At 39.8% G+C, this 13625-nt stretch overlaps 1 protein-coding gene across 1 annotated transcript in view; it reads left to right on the forward strand.

The window, feature by feature from the left end:
- The window catches only part of TENT2 (terminal nucleotidyltransferase 2), a 37647-nt gene that overhangs the window by 19084 nt on the left and 4938 nt on the right, over positions 1-13625 (forward strand). The window contains exons 10-12 of the mRNA XM_035099790.3: positions 1340-1468; positions 4464-4507; positions 10191-10327. Of these exons, the coding sequence (XP_034955681.2) occupies positions 1340-1468; positions 4464-4507; positions 10191-10327 (310 nt within the window). The remainder of the gene's footprint in view (positions 1-1339; positions 1469-4463; positions 4508-10190; positions 10328-13625) is intronic.

Consider the following 13625-nt stretch of genomic DNA (forward strand, 5'->3'; position numbering starts at 1 on the left):
TTATTATTAAAAACACACCAAATGTGTCGAAATTCAGTTGTTGAGGCATACTTTTCAATTGCTACTTTATTTTATTTGGAGCCGCCCAGAGTGGCTGGGGAGACTCAGCCAGATGGGCGGGGTATAAATTAATTATTATTGTTATTATTATTATTACTTTGTTCACTGCCTAATGCTTTCAGTTTAATATAGGCCTGATATAATTTAGTCTCATAATTTACTTACTGTTCTATTACTATTGTTATTATTATTATTATTATTATTATTATTATTATTTAGACAAAAGGGACCTGCAACAAAATGTTGTAGCAAGGAATGGTCCTGCTGTTTTCCACTGTACTTCATTCCTTTCCCCATTCCAGGTGTGCTGTTTCCCTACCACCACCACCAGTAGACCACTGAGCTGTTTTGGTGACTCCTTCTCCCCTCCCGTTACATTTTTTTCAAGCTTTTCTGGACTTGTGCAAACCATGAGGCAGCCCCCACTAAACATGAATATATCTCTAATGCACGGCTGGTGCTAAGGATACACCTTCAGAGAATGACTTTACTGTTAGTATATAGGACATCACCATCAATGTCATTTTTACTGAACAATATAAGTTAAAAAGACTGGACTTCGCTCAAAAAAGCTTAAATATTCTAAATTTAAATTGTACCAGGAGACAGCACAGAGAGGAGGTGGAAAGGGAAAGCTTAGGGTTTGAAAACAAAGAAGGGAATGGGGCAAGAGAAGAAAATATAACACGGGATTAGTATAATCAAATATTGTTGCTCTTTCTTATTTTGGCCAGGGAGATGGACCAGCGATTAAGCCCAAAGGCTTCATACAAAAAGGTCACTATTAAGAGAGGTGGATTTCCATAGGAATGGAAGCCACTTCCAAGCATAAGGGACAGCAAGGAAGTACTGGTAAAAACTATTTAAAAGGCAGTACAGTGGTACCTTGGTTTAAGAACAGCTTAGTTTATGAACAACTTGGATTAAGAACGCTGCAAATCCGGAAGTAGGTGGTTTTGGTTTGTGAACTTTGCCTTGGAAGCAGAACATGTTTCGATTCCTGTTGAGTGTGTTCCATTTGTAAATTGAGTCTCCCGCTGCTATGGGTTTAAGAACACTTGTTTAAGAACGAACTTCCAGAACGGATTAAGTTCGTAAACCAAGGTACCACTGTATACCATTTGGTATCTACAATTTTTGAATAGTGGGTGGCAATGATATATTCATTGAAAAAGTGGGAATACATGTATGTGTGTGTGGAGCTTTATAATAGGTGTGTGTCTAATGAGATTGGCTCAGCTGCTCTGCCTGATACATTTTTGTTTGGTTTTGTTCACAGTTGAGAGTCGAGTGCGTCCATTAGTGCTTGTTGTTAAGAAGTGGGCAAGTTTTCGTGGCATAAATGATGCCAGCCGAGGCACTTTAAGCAGCTATAGTCTTGTGTTGATGGTTTTGCACTATTTACAAAGTAAGTATATTTTAAACTTTGGTAGTCTGCCCCCCCCCGACCCCTGACTTACTTACTTACTTGGATTGCTCCCTGCTTACCTTTAGCCACTGTTCTAGAACTTCTAGGAGCATCTCTAGATAAAGTGCTTTTTAACACCTTCACATGGTGCCACATTCTCAGTATATCACCCCAGAATATATATTTTTACATTAAGCATACATATTCCTCTTCTTTCAGAGTTTTGACATTCCTCTGTGGTCTAACTTCATGAAAAAATACTGTAGGATTATTGTTGGGTTTCTTGGGATATTTTAAAATACAGCTAACAGCAGGAAATAAATTGGAAAACCTCCCATCCATCTTAATAATCTTGTCACTAACTCTGTGTTTTAAAATGTAATATAAGTAATAGCTAATGTAAGCAAGTAACTAACGCTGCTGCTATTATTTATTATACATTTCTATAACACTTACATGCAATAGAATGCTGCTCATACTCCTTAAAAAATACCCATTTAGTGGATAGAGATGTGAATTTTCAATAGTGACCATTAATTAATTTTTGGCAATTTGAATATATTTGGTTCTGGGTGCAAGTTCTTCATTTTTCCCACTGCACCATTCTTGTTCTTGTCTTCATTCTTGTATAATGGAAGCCACTTACCTCATCACCAGGAATGGAAAACCCTTTTTAGCATTCCCTTTGGGACAAACTTTTCAGGAGCTGCAGGGTCATTGTTGGGCAGGGCAGGAAGCAAAAGTGGGTGGAGCAAAGGATTTGACAATAGGCTACATTCCAGCCATGGAAAACCTGCCTCTCCATCCAAGCAAGGAAGTGGCATTATTGCAGTCAAAGGACACATTTCATCTAGGCAAAAAATGCTCAAGGACTGTTTGGAGCACAGGCACCAAGCATTATGACATGAGTAAGGGTGTGGCCCAGGGAAAATCTCAAGGGCAGGAGTAGATGGATTTCACCCAGGCAAGTGAACAAGCTTCTAGAAGAGAAACAAAACATTCTGCCCTTGACAGCCTTCTGCATTTCTGTGCCGCGTATAGACTGGGAAGGAATTCACCATTTCCCCCCATGCAGCATAGTAAGCAAGCTGAAGTTGGCATCCCACCAAATTCCTTTTCCGGGGCCACACTCCCACTTTGTGTTTATGCTGAAAGTGCAGGAGGGAAAGCCAGCACAAAAATAAGTGGACTAGTGACAGAGGTATGGATAGCTCTATCCTTCCACCACTTGTCTACGACACTTCTGTGCTTGATGTGCAGGAGGCAAAGACTTTCCAGTCACTCAGCATAGAAACCAAATGGGCCGGTGGCCGCTCTCCGAACCTCTCGTGGAGGAGGCATACAAAGAAGGGGCTCAGGGTGATCTCAGGGTCCGGGTACATTCATATGGAGAGAGGTAGACCTTGAGGTATTGTGGTCCTGAGATGCTTAAGGCTCTATAGGTCAAACCCAGCACTTTGAAATTGGGACTGAAAACTAATTGGCAGCCAGTGCAGTTGGGCCAGGATCAGTGTAATATGCTAAAACCATCTTCCTATTCTGCACCAGCTGAAGTTTCCAAGCCGTCATTAAAATGTTAAACTCTTTCAGATCTTGCTTTTGGTAGGAAGTTCTTTTGCTGTATGAAATGGGAAATGCAGAAGATTAAAAAGTAGAAATCCTCTAAATGTATTAGTACTCAGCCTCTGTTCACCTTGTTATTGTGGAAGCTTCCATTAGAAATTAGGAAGTGGATAGGTAGTTATTTTAGAAGAGGCTGGTATGAGCTCTATTAGCTTTATTTAAGAACAGGATTGGGGAACCTATGGCCCTCCAGATGTTTGCTGGACTAAAACAAATCATTTCTGATGTTTGGCCATAGTGGCTAAGGCAGATGTAACATCTGGAAGACCACAGCTTCTTTATATCCATTCTAGACCACACAGTCTATAATAACTATACAATTGGAATACAGATGTTGGCAAATTGAACTGGTAAGTATGCACTTTCTGAATTACAGCAGTTCTTAAGGAGCTGGATGGGGTGTGCCATAAATTGGGTAAAATGTATTGAATTCTAGGATTAAAAACATAGGGTGGATCTTAAATGCCCTAGAAATAACACTAAACTTCATTATTCATTCATGTTTTCTCACAAAAAAATGAGAAAGCATGAGCACTAATGTATCGTATTGCAAACGATTTTTGGATATAGCAGAATGAGACTTCAGTAGCTATTTTTTTGTCTTCTAGTTATGTGTTTTGATGTTAAGAGACCCAGTTAAGTGTAATAAGATTGCTGCCTCAGTACAATTGTATAGATCATTTTCTTTTGGTGAAGAGTTAATAAAATGCCAGCCCATTTCAGTTACTGAAGGGGAGCAATTGGGACAGAAAGGTCATTCAGCCAAAGTTTGTAAAAGTTAATTCAACTGGAAGAAAACTTTTCCCCCCATCCTCCTTTTGGCATTGCCATATATTGTGAGGCAATATTCTCAGTATTTACATGGTTTTGGGATTTTGTTAGGAATTGCAAAAAGGTTAAATAATTAGGAAGACTCCTTTTTATTTAGTATTTTTTAGTAACAGCGGCTGTTTTTATGGAGATAGACTATGCTTTCTGTAACCTAAAAAATAGGTAGTATTGAAAGAGTCATTGCATTTTCATAGATAAGAATCTACATTTGTTCTTCAGAAGCCTGTGTTCTGTAACAAATTCCCATTGCCTTCATAGTGAAAAATGTCCACATGGCCTTAGATAAAACCCTGTGTAAACACACCAAATAGCAATATATTACTAAGTTTGGCTTAGATGAGTAACTTTCATATTATAGAATGGTTAACCAACTTTCACACAAACTTATGAAAGGTAATTTTGCTTAATTTAAAGGCCTAGCAATTGACATTTGGAGTTAAGCATTTCATTCTAGACCTTCAGTTCACACCACTGGTGTAGCTGGTATGTTGTTTTCTGTGAAGTACGTGAATCACAGCAACTTTAAACTTTTTTTTTATAGCCCTACCTGAACCTATCCTTCCATCCCTCCAAAAAAATTACCCAGTAAGTGCTTCTTATAAATTACTACATAATATGTTTATTAAAAATTGATGATCTACAATATGAATGTTGCTTTTAAATTTGGGTAATGGCAAAATATGCCTATGACCATGCTTGCTAGATTTGTGCAGTGAGCCCTCACTGTATGCCCGTGTTTGTAGAAAGTTCCCCTGCAGTCTGGCTCCCTCCCCAATCCCTTTTGTTTCATACAAGCTAAATTTTTACGGAATAGTTCTGATCAGGTTCTGTTGCTGGGAAGTAAGACCCAGTTATTTCCTTGGGACTTGCTTCCAACTGTGTGCACTTAGGAGTGAACCACATTGCGTTTAATCAGACTTGTGTCCTTTCTGTTCTGCATATAGGGCATGTCTCTGCCATGCCATGATTATCTGGTACTGTTCTGGATTTTAGTTCTCTATAGCCCATTTGCCCCTGGTGGTCTTGTAGTTCACATGCTCCTGAAGCTGGCCGCCTTTCCAGATCATCTGCATGCCTCAAGATCATGCTAAGTTGGCTCACTTTGCAGCTGCATGATTAGAGATTGCTTGCCTCCCTCCTAGATCTTCTTATCATGCCGGGGGCAAATGTGCAGCAGAGTGTTTGCTATCCTGGAAAGCTCAGTTGCCACAAATTTGTGCTGTAAGGGGTAACAAACAAATAGAATCTGCTGTGAAACAGGTGAAAAATGTCCCAACATAATGGCCTAGATCTGACCTAGGCAGTAAATCTATGTCTGAACTATTTCAGACTTCAAGTGGGGGCTCACATGACTGAATTGATGAGATCTAGGCCAGTGTGTCCCAGACTGCTGAACAATGAGATACACTTTCTTCATATTATTACTGCTAACACAGTAACCTGTTAGGAGCATCTAGGGAATTCTTCCAAGGCAGCTCACTCAATCTGCACAGGTAATACATATATTCGGAAGGTATTGCTGTTACATAATGTATCTTTTGCTATGTATTTAGGAAAGCGTGCTCCTTGACCTTCAAGTATAGATTTGAAAGTATAGACTCTTCAGTGCCCAGAGCGCTTGTTGTGTGGCTTTCTGGGACAGAGCAGCTGAGTGAATGGCAGTAATTGAGGCATGACACTTGGGGAATAATTGTCTCACATTCTAGAGGGGTAGTCATATTGGTATGTGGTTGCAAAGGCAACAAAGAGCCTTTGGGCACCTTAAAGAGTAATCCATTGTGGCAGAAACTGTCATGGGCCAGAGCTCACTTTATCAGATGATTTAAGCTGTCTGCCGAGTGATTAGGGGTATGTTTGATTTGTTTCTGTTAAGTGAGGTCAGAAGGTTAAGCAATACAAGTGAGTGCTGTAGGTGTATGTTAGTACTACACAGTGCATAAATGAATACAGAATCTAATGAAATTAATAAGCTAGCTTCCACACGAGCTGCTTAGTGCTGCTGAGGCATTTCTTGCCCATAATTGGAATTATTGGAATTAAAATGGAGGTGCACTTCATATAGTAATACATTAAGTAGTAGTTCCCTTGTCCTTGAGCAGAATCCTTCTACAGTATTTACTCACAAGTAAGTTCCATTCAGCAAAGGTCCTTCCTAATGTCAATTAAAAGTTTTAATTGTAGGGTCAGCTGTTTTGGTTCTACTTATTATAATAACTGCTCAGGATGGCTAACAACAATAACTAAAATCATATTTATTTATTTATCTCCGATATTTACATACCACCTAATGACAAAAGTAGGGACGCGGGTGGCGCTGTGGGTTAAACCACAGAGCCTAGGGCTTGCCGATCAGAAGGTCACCGGTTCAAATCCCCTCGACGGGGTGAGCTCCCGTTGCTCGGTCCCAGCTCCTGCTAACCTAGCAGTTCGAAAGCACGTCAAAGTGCAAGTAGATATTTCCATGCACTGCTCTGGTTCGCCAGAAGCGGCTTTGTCATACTGGCCACATGACCCGGAAGCTGTACGCCGGCTCTCTCAGCCAATAAAGCTGATGACAAAAGTCCTCTGCGTGGTTTGCAAGTAAAAATTAAGAACATAAAATACAACAGGAAACTAAAACCTAACACTGGTCGGCAAGGCTTACTGGGCATGGGCCGGATCACTCCTGCAGAGATTCTCCGTGGGCCAGGCCGGCGCGTTGGCGCAAAAAATTACACCTGCGCAGAAGCGATTTCCGGCATCTGGGCCTACGCAAAAGCAATTTCCGGTGCTGCAGACATGCACAGACGCAATTTCTGGTGCATGCCCAGAAGCAATTTTCAGAGCCATGGAAGAGAGTCCCCGCGCTGTGCTGTGAGTGGGTGGGTTGGTTCGAGGGCGGCTTGTGGGCCGGTTAAACGGCCTCCGTGGGCCACAGGTTGGGGACCCCTGACCTAACACATAATAAAACCATCAATTGAGAATGGCAACAAATACAAAAGGCAGTTTAAAAAAGTTTACAACTGAAAATGTCTCTACCTGGCACTCAAAAAGGTATGTGTTGTTTAAAAACAACAGTAAATGCATGCTTATTATGTGACAAAGAATAGAATGGTTGCCTGAGCAGCCATAGTGAGAGAGATAACAGAATCTCCATGAGCAAGAGTTTCACAGCTGCAGGGCTACCACTGAGAAGGCCCAGCCATATGTAACATCCCCATAACAAATGCCCATTGAGAGTAGCACAAGCAGGGCCTCCTCTTCAGACTGGTTTTTGGTGGCGTGAGAGATCACAGCTGGAGCATTAGCATAGCCTCTTAAGTGCCCCAATGCATGATCCCATTAGTGGGGAATTAATTACTGGCTTCTGTGCCTTTCCCCCGTTTTTTTCTTTTTCTGTTTTTACTGAAATAGCAGTTTTGCTATTTAAAAAAGCCAAGGAGAGGAAATGTAATTAAAGCCTCCCCTTGCAGAAAGTGGAACTGACATTGATGCAATTAAGAGACCAGCCTGACTGAAGCTGCAATTACATTTTATCTCTCTCTCTCCCACACCCACCCACATCAAATACTGCCGGTGGGGGGTGGAGAGAGAAACATGGGAGGACAATAAGACAGCAGGCTAATGCCAGAGTAAGTAAATAAAAGATGGTAATTCTGGAAAGCTGGGCTAATGTGGAAGCAGCTTAAAACCGAGCCCCCTCATAGGTCACAGTAATGACTTCCGGGGCTCAATTTGGCAAGAATAAGAGATGAACAAGGCTGCATATGCCTTAATTTTGTTTTTTAAAGCATGTTGTGGATGCTGCATGAATTGTTCAACAAGAGAGGCTAAGGTTGGATTGAAATTGGTGTTGAAAAGTTTTGTGTTGGCAATGTAATTCCCTATGCTGCAAGATAAACACATCTTTTTAAAAAGTTTGTCATGCATGCATGCCGAAGTGAAGAGGTTTGAACTGAACAGTATTTTAGTTTCAAGGGTGAGATGGTGCAAGCAGGCATCCACTCATGCTGTGGGGCTCTTTCGTCCTTCCTTCTCCCAGCAGCTTCCCACATGTCCCTAAAATCTGGGGGCTGGAAGTGGGTAGAAGAGAAACTAGAAGTTGCTTTGCGCAAGTGGATAATCATTGTCGACCACAAAAATATATTATTTTCTATTGCTGTCCTGCATGTATCTGTGTGGAATCAAACCTTTATGTATAGCTCACCATATTGGGGCCCTACTGCTTATTTAAAATTGTGCTGAGCAAACTGTTCTGTAAAGCATCCACACTCTCTGCATAAGTTTATCAACTCATATTGAGAATCTGCTTTTTAAAATGCTGATCATAAACAGTTAGACATTAACATCAGCAGTTACATGCTCTTTTTTTAAAGGCTAGCAAGGAAAAGTGGAAAACTTTCTGACATATGGTAACATTTTAGAGTAAGCAGATTTATCTGTCTTCCTGCGATCTCATGTCTTAGGTTAGTGTTAATACAGCATTTTACTGTACTCTATAGTTTCATGGCTCATTTATAATGTTGCAATAAATCTGAAATTTTGTTTTACAATTTTTGTAAATGTAATTAATACTACATATTCATGTCACTTGACTTTTTTTAAATTCAGTTTTTTAATGCTTATTTGACTTTCCCATATCAGTTAAGTGTAGCTAGTACCATACACTTGTATGGCTACACTTTACTGTGTAACTTAAAATTCCTATTTTTAAACACTGTTGCCTTCGAGCATAACTTGGCTACATCATTTTCTGTTCAGTTTCCATTGAGATGAATGGGAATTGTGGCCAATGTATTGCTGCAGGTCCTAATCATATGCTTTATTTCTAAAATTGTATATCGCCCTTCAATGGCCAATTGGTGTTCCACGCGCTGCTTACATGATGTTTTGTACATTTGCATTCTGCTGTTCCCTCAATTTAAAAAAGCCTGCTGGATCACACCAATGCCCCATCTAGTCCAACATCCTGTTCTCACAGTGGCCAACCAGGGGCAAGCAAGACCTGATCACAGGAGCGTTCTTCCCTCTTTTGGTTTCCAGCAGCTGGTATTCAGAAACAAACTGCCTCTGACCATGGAGGAAGAGCATAGCCATTGTGCCTTGCAGCCTTGGTTAGCCTTATCTGCCATGATTTTTTCCCCCCAATCTTCTTTAAAACCCCAAGTTGGCGACTGTCACTTCCTTCTATGGAAGCAAGTTCCACAGTTTAACTGCACTGTGTGAAGAAGTACTTTCTTTTATCTGCCTGGAATCTTCCAACATTCAGCTTCAATGCAAATCCGCTAGTCCTAGTGTTTCTTCATGCCATGCATAATTCTATACTCCTCTGTCACGTTGCCTCCTTACTCACCTTTTCTCTAAACTAAAAAAGCTCCAAATGTTGCAAGTTTTTCCTCCGAGGGGAATTGCTCCGTCCCCTTGATAATTTTGGTTGCCCTTTTCTGAATTCTACAGTATTCTTTTTGAGGTGAGGTGACTGGAACTCAAGGCTGCTCAGGCTTGTGTACACGACAGTTTCCCACTGTAGCCCAACAACTGTAGGATGTAAATATATGCTGAGAGATGGTAACTTGTTCAGGACCACCTACTGACCTTCATGGCTGATTGGGACAGGAACTCATTTCTCCTTGGTCTGTGTTTAACATTCTGTTCTCTCCAAAACACTTACTCCTATGTTTAGCAAGCAAAAGGTTTGCACCATTCCTTGTGCTACCCCTTCAGTTTAATAGGCATCTTTTAATTACCTGATAGAGTAGTTCCCTGCATGCTGCAAATCAGCAAAATAGAAGGATATATGCTGAGGTGGCATTCCTTTGTATTACAGATGAGAACATTTATATGCAAGATACAGACAGAGGAGCACTCAAAAGGGTCAGGGAGGGGCATTCCTTGCAGACGTTAGCTTTGTGCTTGGGATGGATGAGAGATTCTTTCTGAGGCTAGGAAGCCGATCCTCCAGTTACCAGAGTTATATTTTTTGGCGTCTGGCTCTTCTTCTAATGGTGATGCAGTCTATTTTCCCCATTGAACATGAAGTTTTGAAAATAAGCTGACAATAATATGCTCAAATCTGGATTTCTTTTTTTAAAATCGCAATTTAAGTTTGAGTTTTTCAAGTCTCTTGGATTGTTCCAAACTGCATGTTAGTTGGAAGTGAGTACTACAGGTTGAATTGGGCTTACTTGGCCTCATTTTTTATTCATGCTTACCTTTAGTAACATAGATTATAGCACCACAATACAGACACATTAAGCATCAGTCTCTCTGTCTCTTCTTGTTTTTACAGGAATCTTTTGATCCTACTATGCAGCTGCACCTTGTGCATCGAGCCCCATGCACCATTCCTCCTTACCTTTCAAAAAACCAGTCAACACTTGGAGACCTGTTGCTGGGCTTCCTGAAATACTATGCTACAGAATTTGAGTGAGTGATCAGCTTGTCACTTAATGAAACCCAATCTTGCCTACTTTGCTCTGGCGGTTCTACTTGGTTCTGTGCTGGTTGCAATTTACAAATGAACTAAAAGGTCTTGTATTTCCATTTGGTGGGGAATGCCCATGTGTAAAAATGCACATAGTGAGAGGTTAAGGCTGGGTGGCTTAATGATTTACATGCAAAGGCAGGTTAAAAATGTACAGCACAAGCTAAGAAAAGTTAATAAACTTGGGCTTAGATCACCAATAATTTGGCAGTCTGCAGTTCAGAGTTTACCAAAATGGAGGCAGGGAGTGTTGTATATACTGTCGTACCTTGGAAGTCGAACGGAATCCATTCTGGAAGTCCATTCAACTTCCAAAACATTCAAAAACCAAATCACAGCTTCTGATTGGCTGTAGGAAGCTCCTGCAGCCAATCAGAAGCCACGGAAGCCCCGTCGGATGTTCAGCTTCTAAAAATAGTTCACAAACCAGAACAGTCACTTCTGGGGTTTGTGATGTTCGGGAGCCAAAATGTTCAGGAACTAAGCCGTTTGAAAACCAAGCTATAATATAAGAGAAAACATGCTAAAGATGAACCACAGGTGGTACCTCACACCTTCCAGGCTTTCTAAAATGTATAAGAATATAGCAAATGTCTGCTGGAGGTGTGGGGAAAACGATGGGAACCTGTTTCATATGTGGTGGACCTGTGAGAATATAAGGAAATTTTGGGATAAAATTCATGATGAGATCCAAAAAATTATAGGTAGGAATATCCCAGAAAGACCAGAGATCTTTCTACTTAGTATCACCTTTCAAAAAGATATTCCCATACAGGCAAAAGAACTCCTTCTATATTCATTAGCAGCGGCTCGTATTGTTATTGCCAAAGGATGGAAAGAAAAAGAAGCTCCAAAAATTATAGATTGGCAAAATAAACTTCAAGAGTTTGCTGAAATGGCACAGTTAACAAACAGTTTGAGAGGAAAGGTTAAAGAAGAATTTCTAAAAAATGGGACAGGTACAAGAAATATGTTAGAAAATATACTGAGAACAAAATTTCTATGATAGCGTTTGAGTAAAAAAGGGAAAAAATCTGTTTGGATTTGCAGAAATCAGTTTCCTTAGGAAATAGGAGTGTCAAACGATATGTAAAAACAGAGATAGCATGGACTGAATATACACTGCGATAAAAAGAGGAGAGTATGCTGATGGAGATAACAGGAAGTCCAAAGATAAAATTTATTTTCTTTTTTTCTTTTTCTTTTTCTCCTTTCCCTTTTTTTCTCTGGGAAAGGAGGATTAGAAATACGATACGAAAAATTGTAACAAACAAACATAAATGTATATGTATGTATATGTATATGTATACAAGCATGAAGAACAATGTTCAGGTTTGGTGACGGGGGAAAAAATGAATAAATATCATTCAAAAAAAAGAAAAGAAAACCAAGGTACGACTGTAAAGGAAAACCTTCTCACATTTGTACCCATGTGCATTTAAGTACTGAGCAAGATCTCCCTATGGGATGGACCTGCTGTTCAGAGATATATATGCCACCATAGGACTATGCAATAGCTGCTTTAGCAGGATGAAATATTGCTGAGCACTGTAACAGAATGGAAGTCAGTTTTACAGTAGAATTGGCAAGGCACTGTCAAAAGTACCATTTGTAAATACAAATTCAAGATTAAGTTTGCTTCACTTATTCCGCACAACCAAATTTGGGTGAATGCTGTTTTTACTGACTTGTACATAATTGTGGGTGTCTTAAGCAAATACCGTACTTCTGTTTTACTGAAAATATTAGCTAAATTAAACATATCCTAGAAATATATTTTGTAGGGGAGTGGGGAAATGATTTGCTTCCTGAAGTCCATCTGACGGCAAACATTCTTAAATGTCCTATTTCATTTATACTGTTAAGGGAAGGTGATAGCTTTTTCAGCTACCAATGAGTAGCAAAGCAGTTACTGTTGTAAATGTCCTGCTTATCTCCAGTGAGAGGGAGTTTAAGATTAAATGATCCCTCTAGATAAAAATTTAAAATTTTGCCACTTAATAGCAAAGTTTAAATTTTATGAAGCAATTGCACTTTTATTAAGAAACATGGAGCATTTCGGAGGATAAATAGGCAGTAATAACTTTTTCATAAATCTTCTCCGTGTTACAATAATGCACGGTCTTAACTGCTCATTACTTCGAATTTTGCATGGTGTAAAATTGTTTAAAATGGGGAACATTTTGAAAACTCCTACTTTTAAGCTGTTTCTTTTTAGTTACATAACAGACTACCAAATTCAGATTTAAGGTCAACCTATGGTTAATCTGTATTTTGATAGATAAAACTAAAATAAGTATGGATTTGCTGTGTCCTCTTGTGGCAAAGCTTAGATTGACCAGCAACTAGTATTAGATATATCAAGTGCATACACAATTCATATACATGGATTTAAATTTTCAAAAGCTTTCAAACTGGTATTCAGATTTGCTTCTCTACATGTAGAATGGTGATTTTATACCACTCCCAGGACCGTTATTGGGGTAAGAGTCTTTCTGCTGCCCTGGTTGTGGTGTTTCTTGCAGTATGTGGTCCTTTCGTCTCTCTTCCTTGCCTTTTATAATGAAGGGGGTTCTCCTAGTGAGTATTTTAGATGTTTTAGAGGGATAAAAGGTAAAGGTAAAGGGACCCCTGACCACTAGGTCCAGTCGTGACCGACTCTGGGGTTGCGGTGCTCCTCTCACGTTATTGGCCGAGGGAGCCAGCGTACAGCTTCTAGGTCATGTGGCCAGCATGACAAAGCCGCTTCTGGCAAACCAGAGAAGCACACGAAAACGCATTTTACCTTCCCGTCGGAGTGGTACCTATTTACTTGCACTTTGACGTGCTTTCGAACTGCTAGGTTGATATATTGGATAACCCTATGACTTCCATTCAGCTTCATAATTTTTGCTTTGCTTCCCTTATAGCTTCAATAGTTCTGGAAATTAACAAAGTAGAGGATATTTTTTTTTAGGTGTCCATAAAACCAGAAGTAATTACATGCCCACTGAGTGAAGAAATTACAAAATATGCTATTCTGCATATGTATATTGGCCTCAATAATTTAATATCAAAAGGCAGTTATTTGGGCTTTTTTGTTGTGCTGAAAAAGCAACTGCTTTTTTCCAGTGATTTTTAGAAGCCAAATGGATTTTGCAAATAAAAAAAAAATGGTTAGCATGGTTCAGAGTGCAGCAGAATGGCATTACTGTTTGCTGTGATCTGCTTAATTCTGTTACATAACTCTTTCCTTTAGCT

Source organism: Zootoca vivipara, chromosome 10 (genome assembly GCF_965207765.1).
Source record: "Zootoca vivipara chromosome 10, rZooViv2.hap1.1, whole genome shotgun sequence".
Lineage (NCBI taxonomy): Eukaryota > Metazoa > Chordata > Lepidosauria > Squamata > Lacertidae > Zootoca > Zootoca vivipara.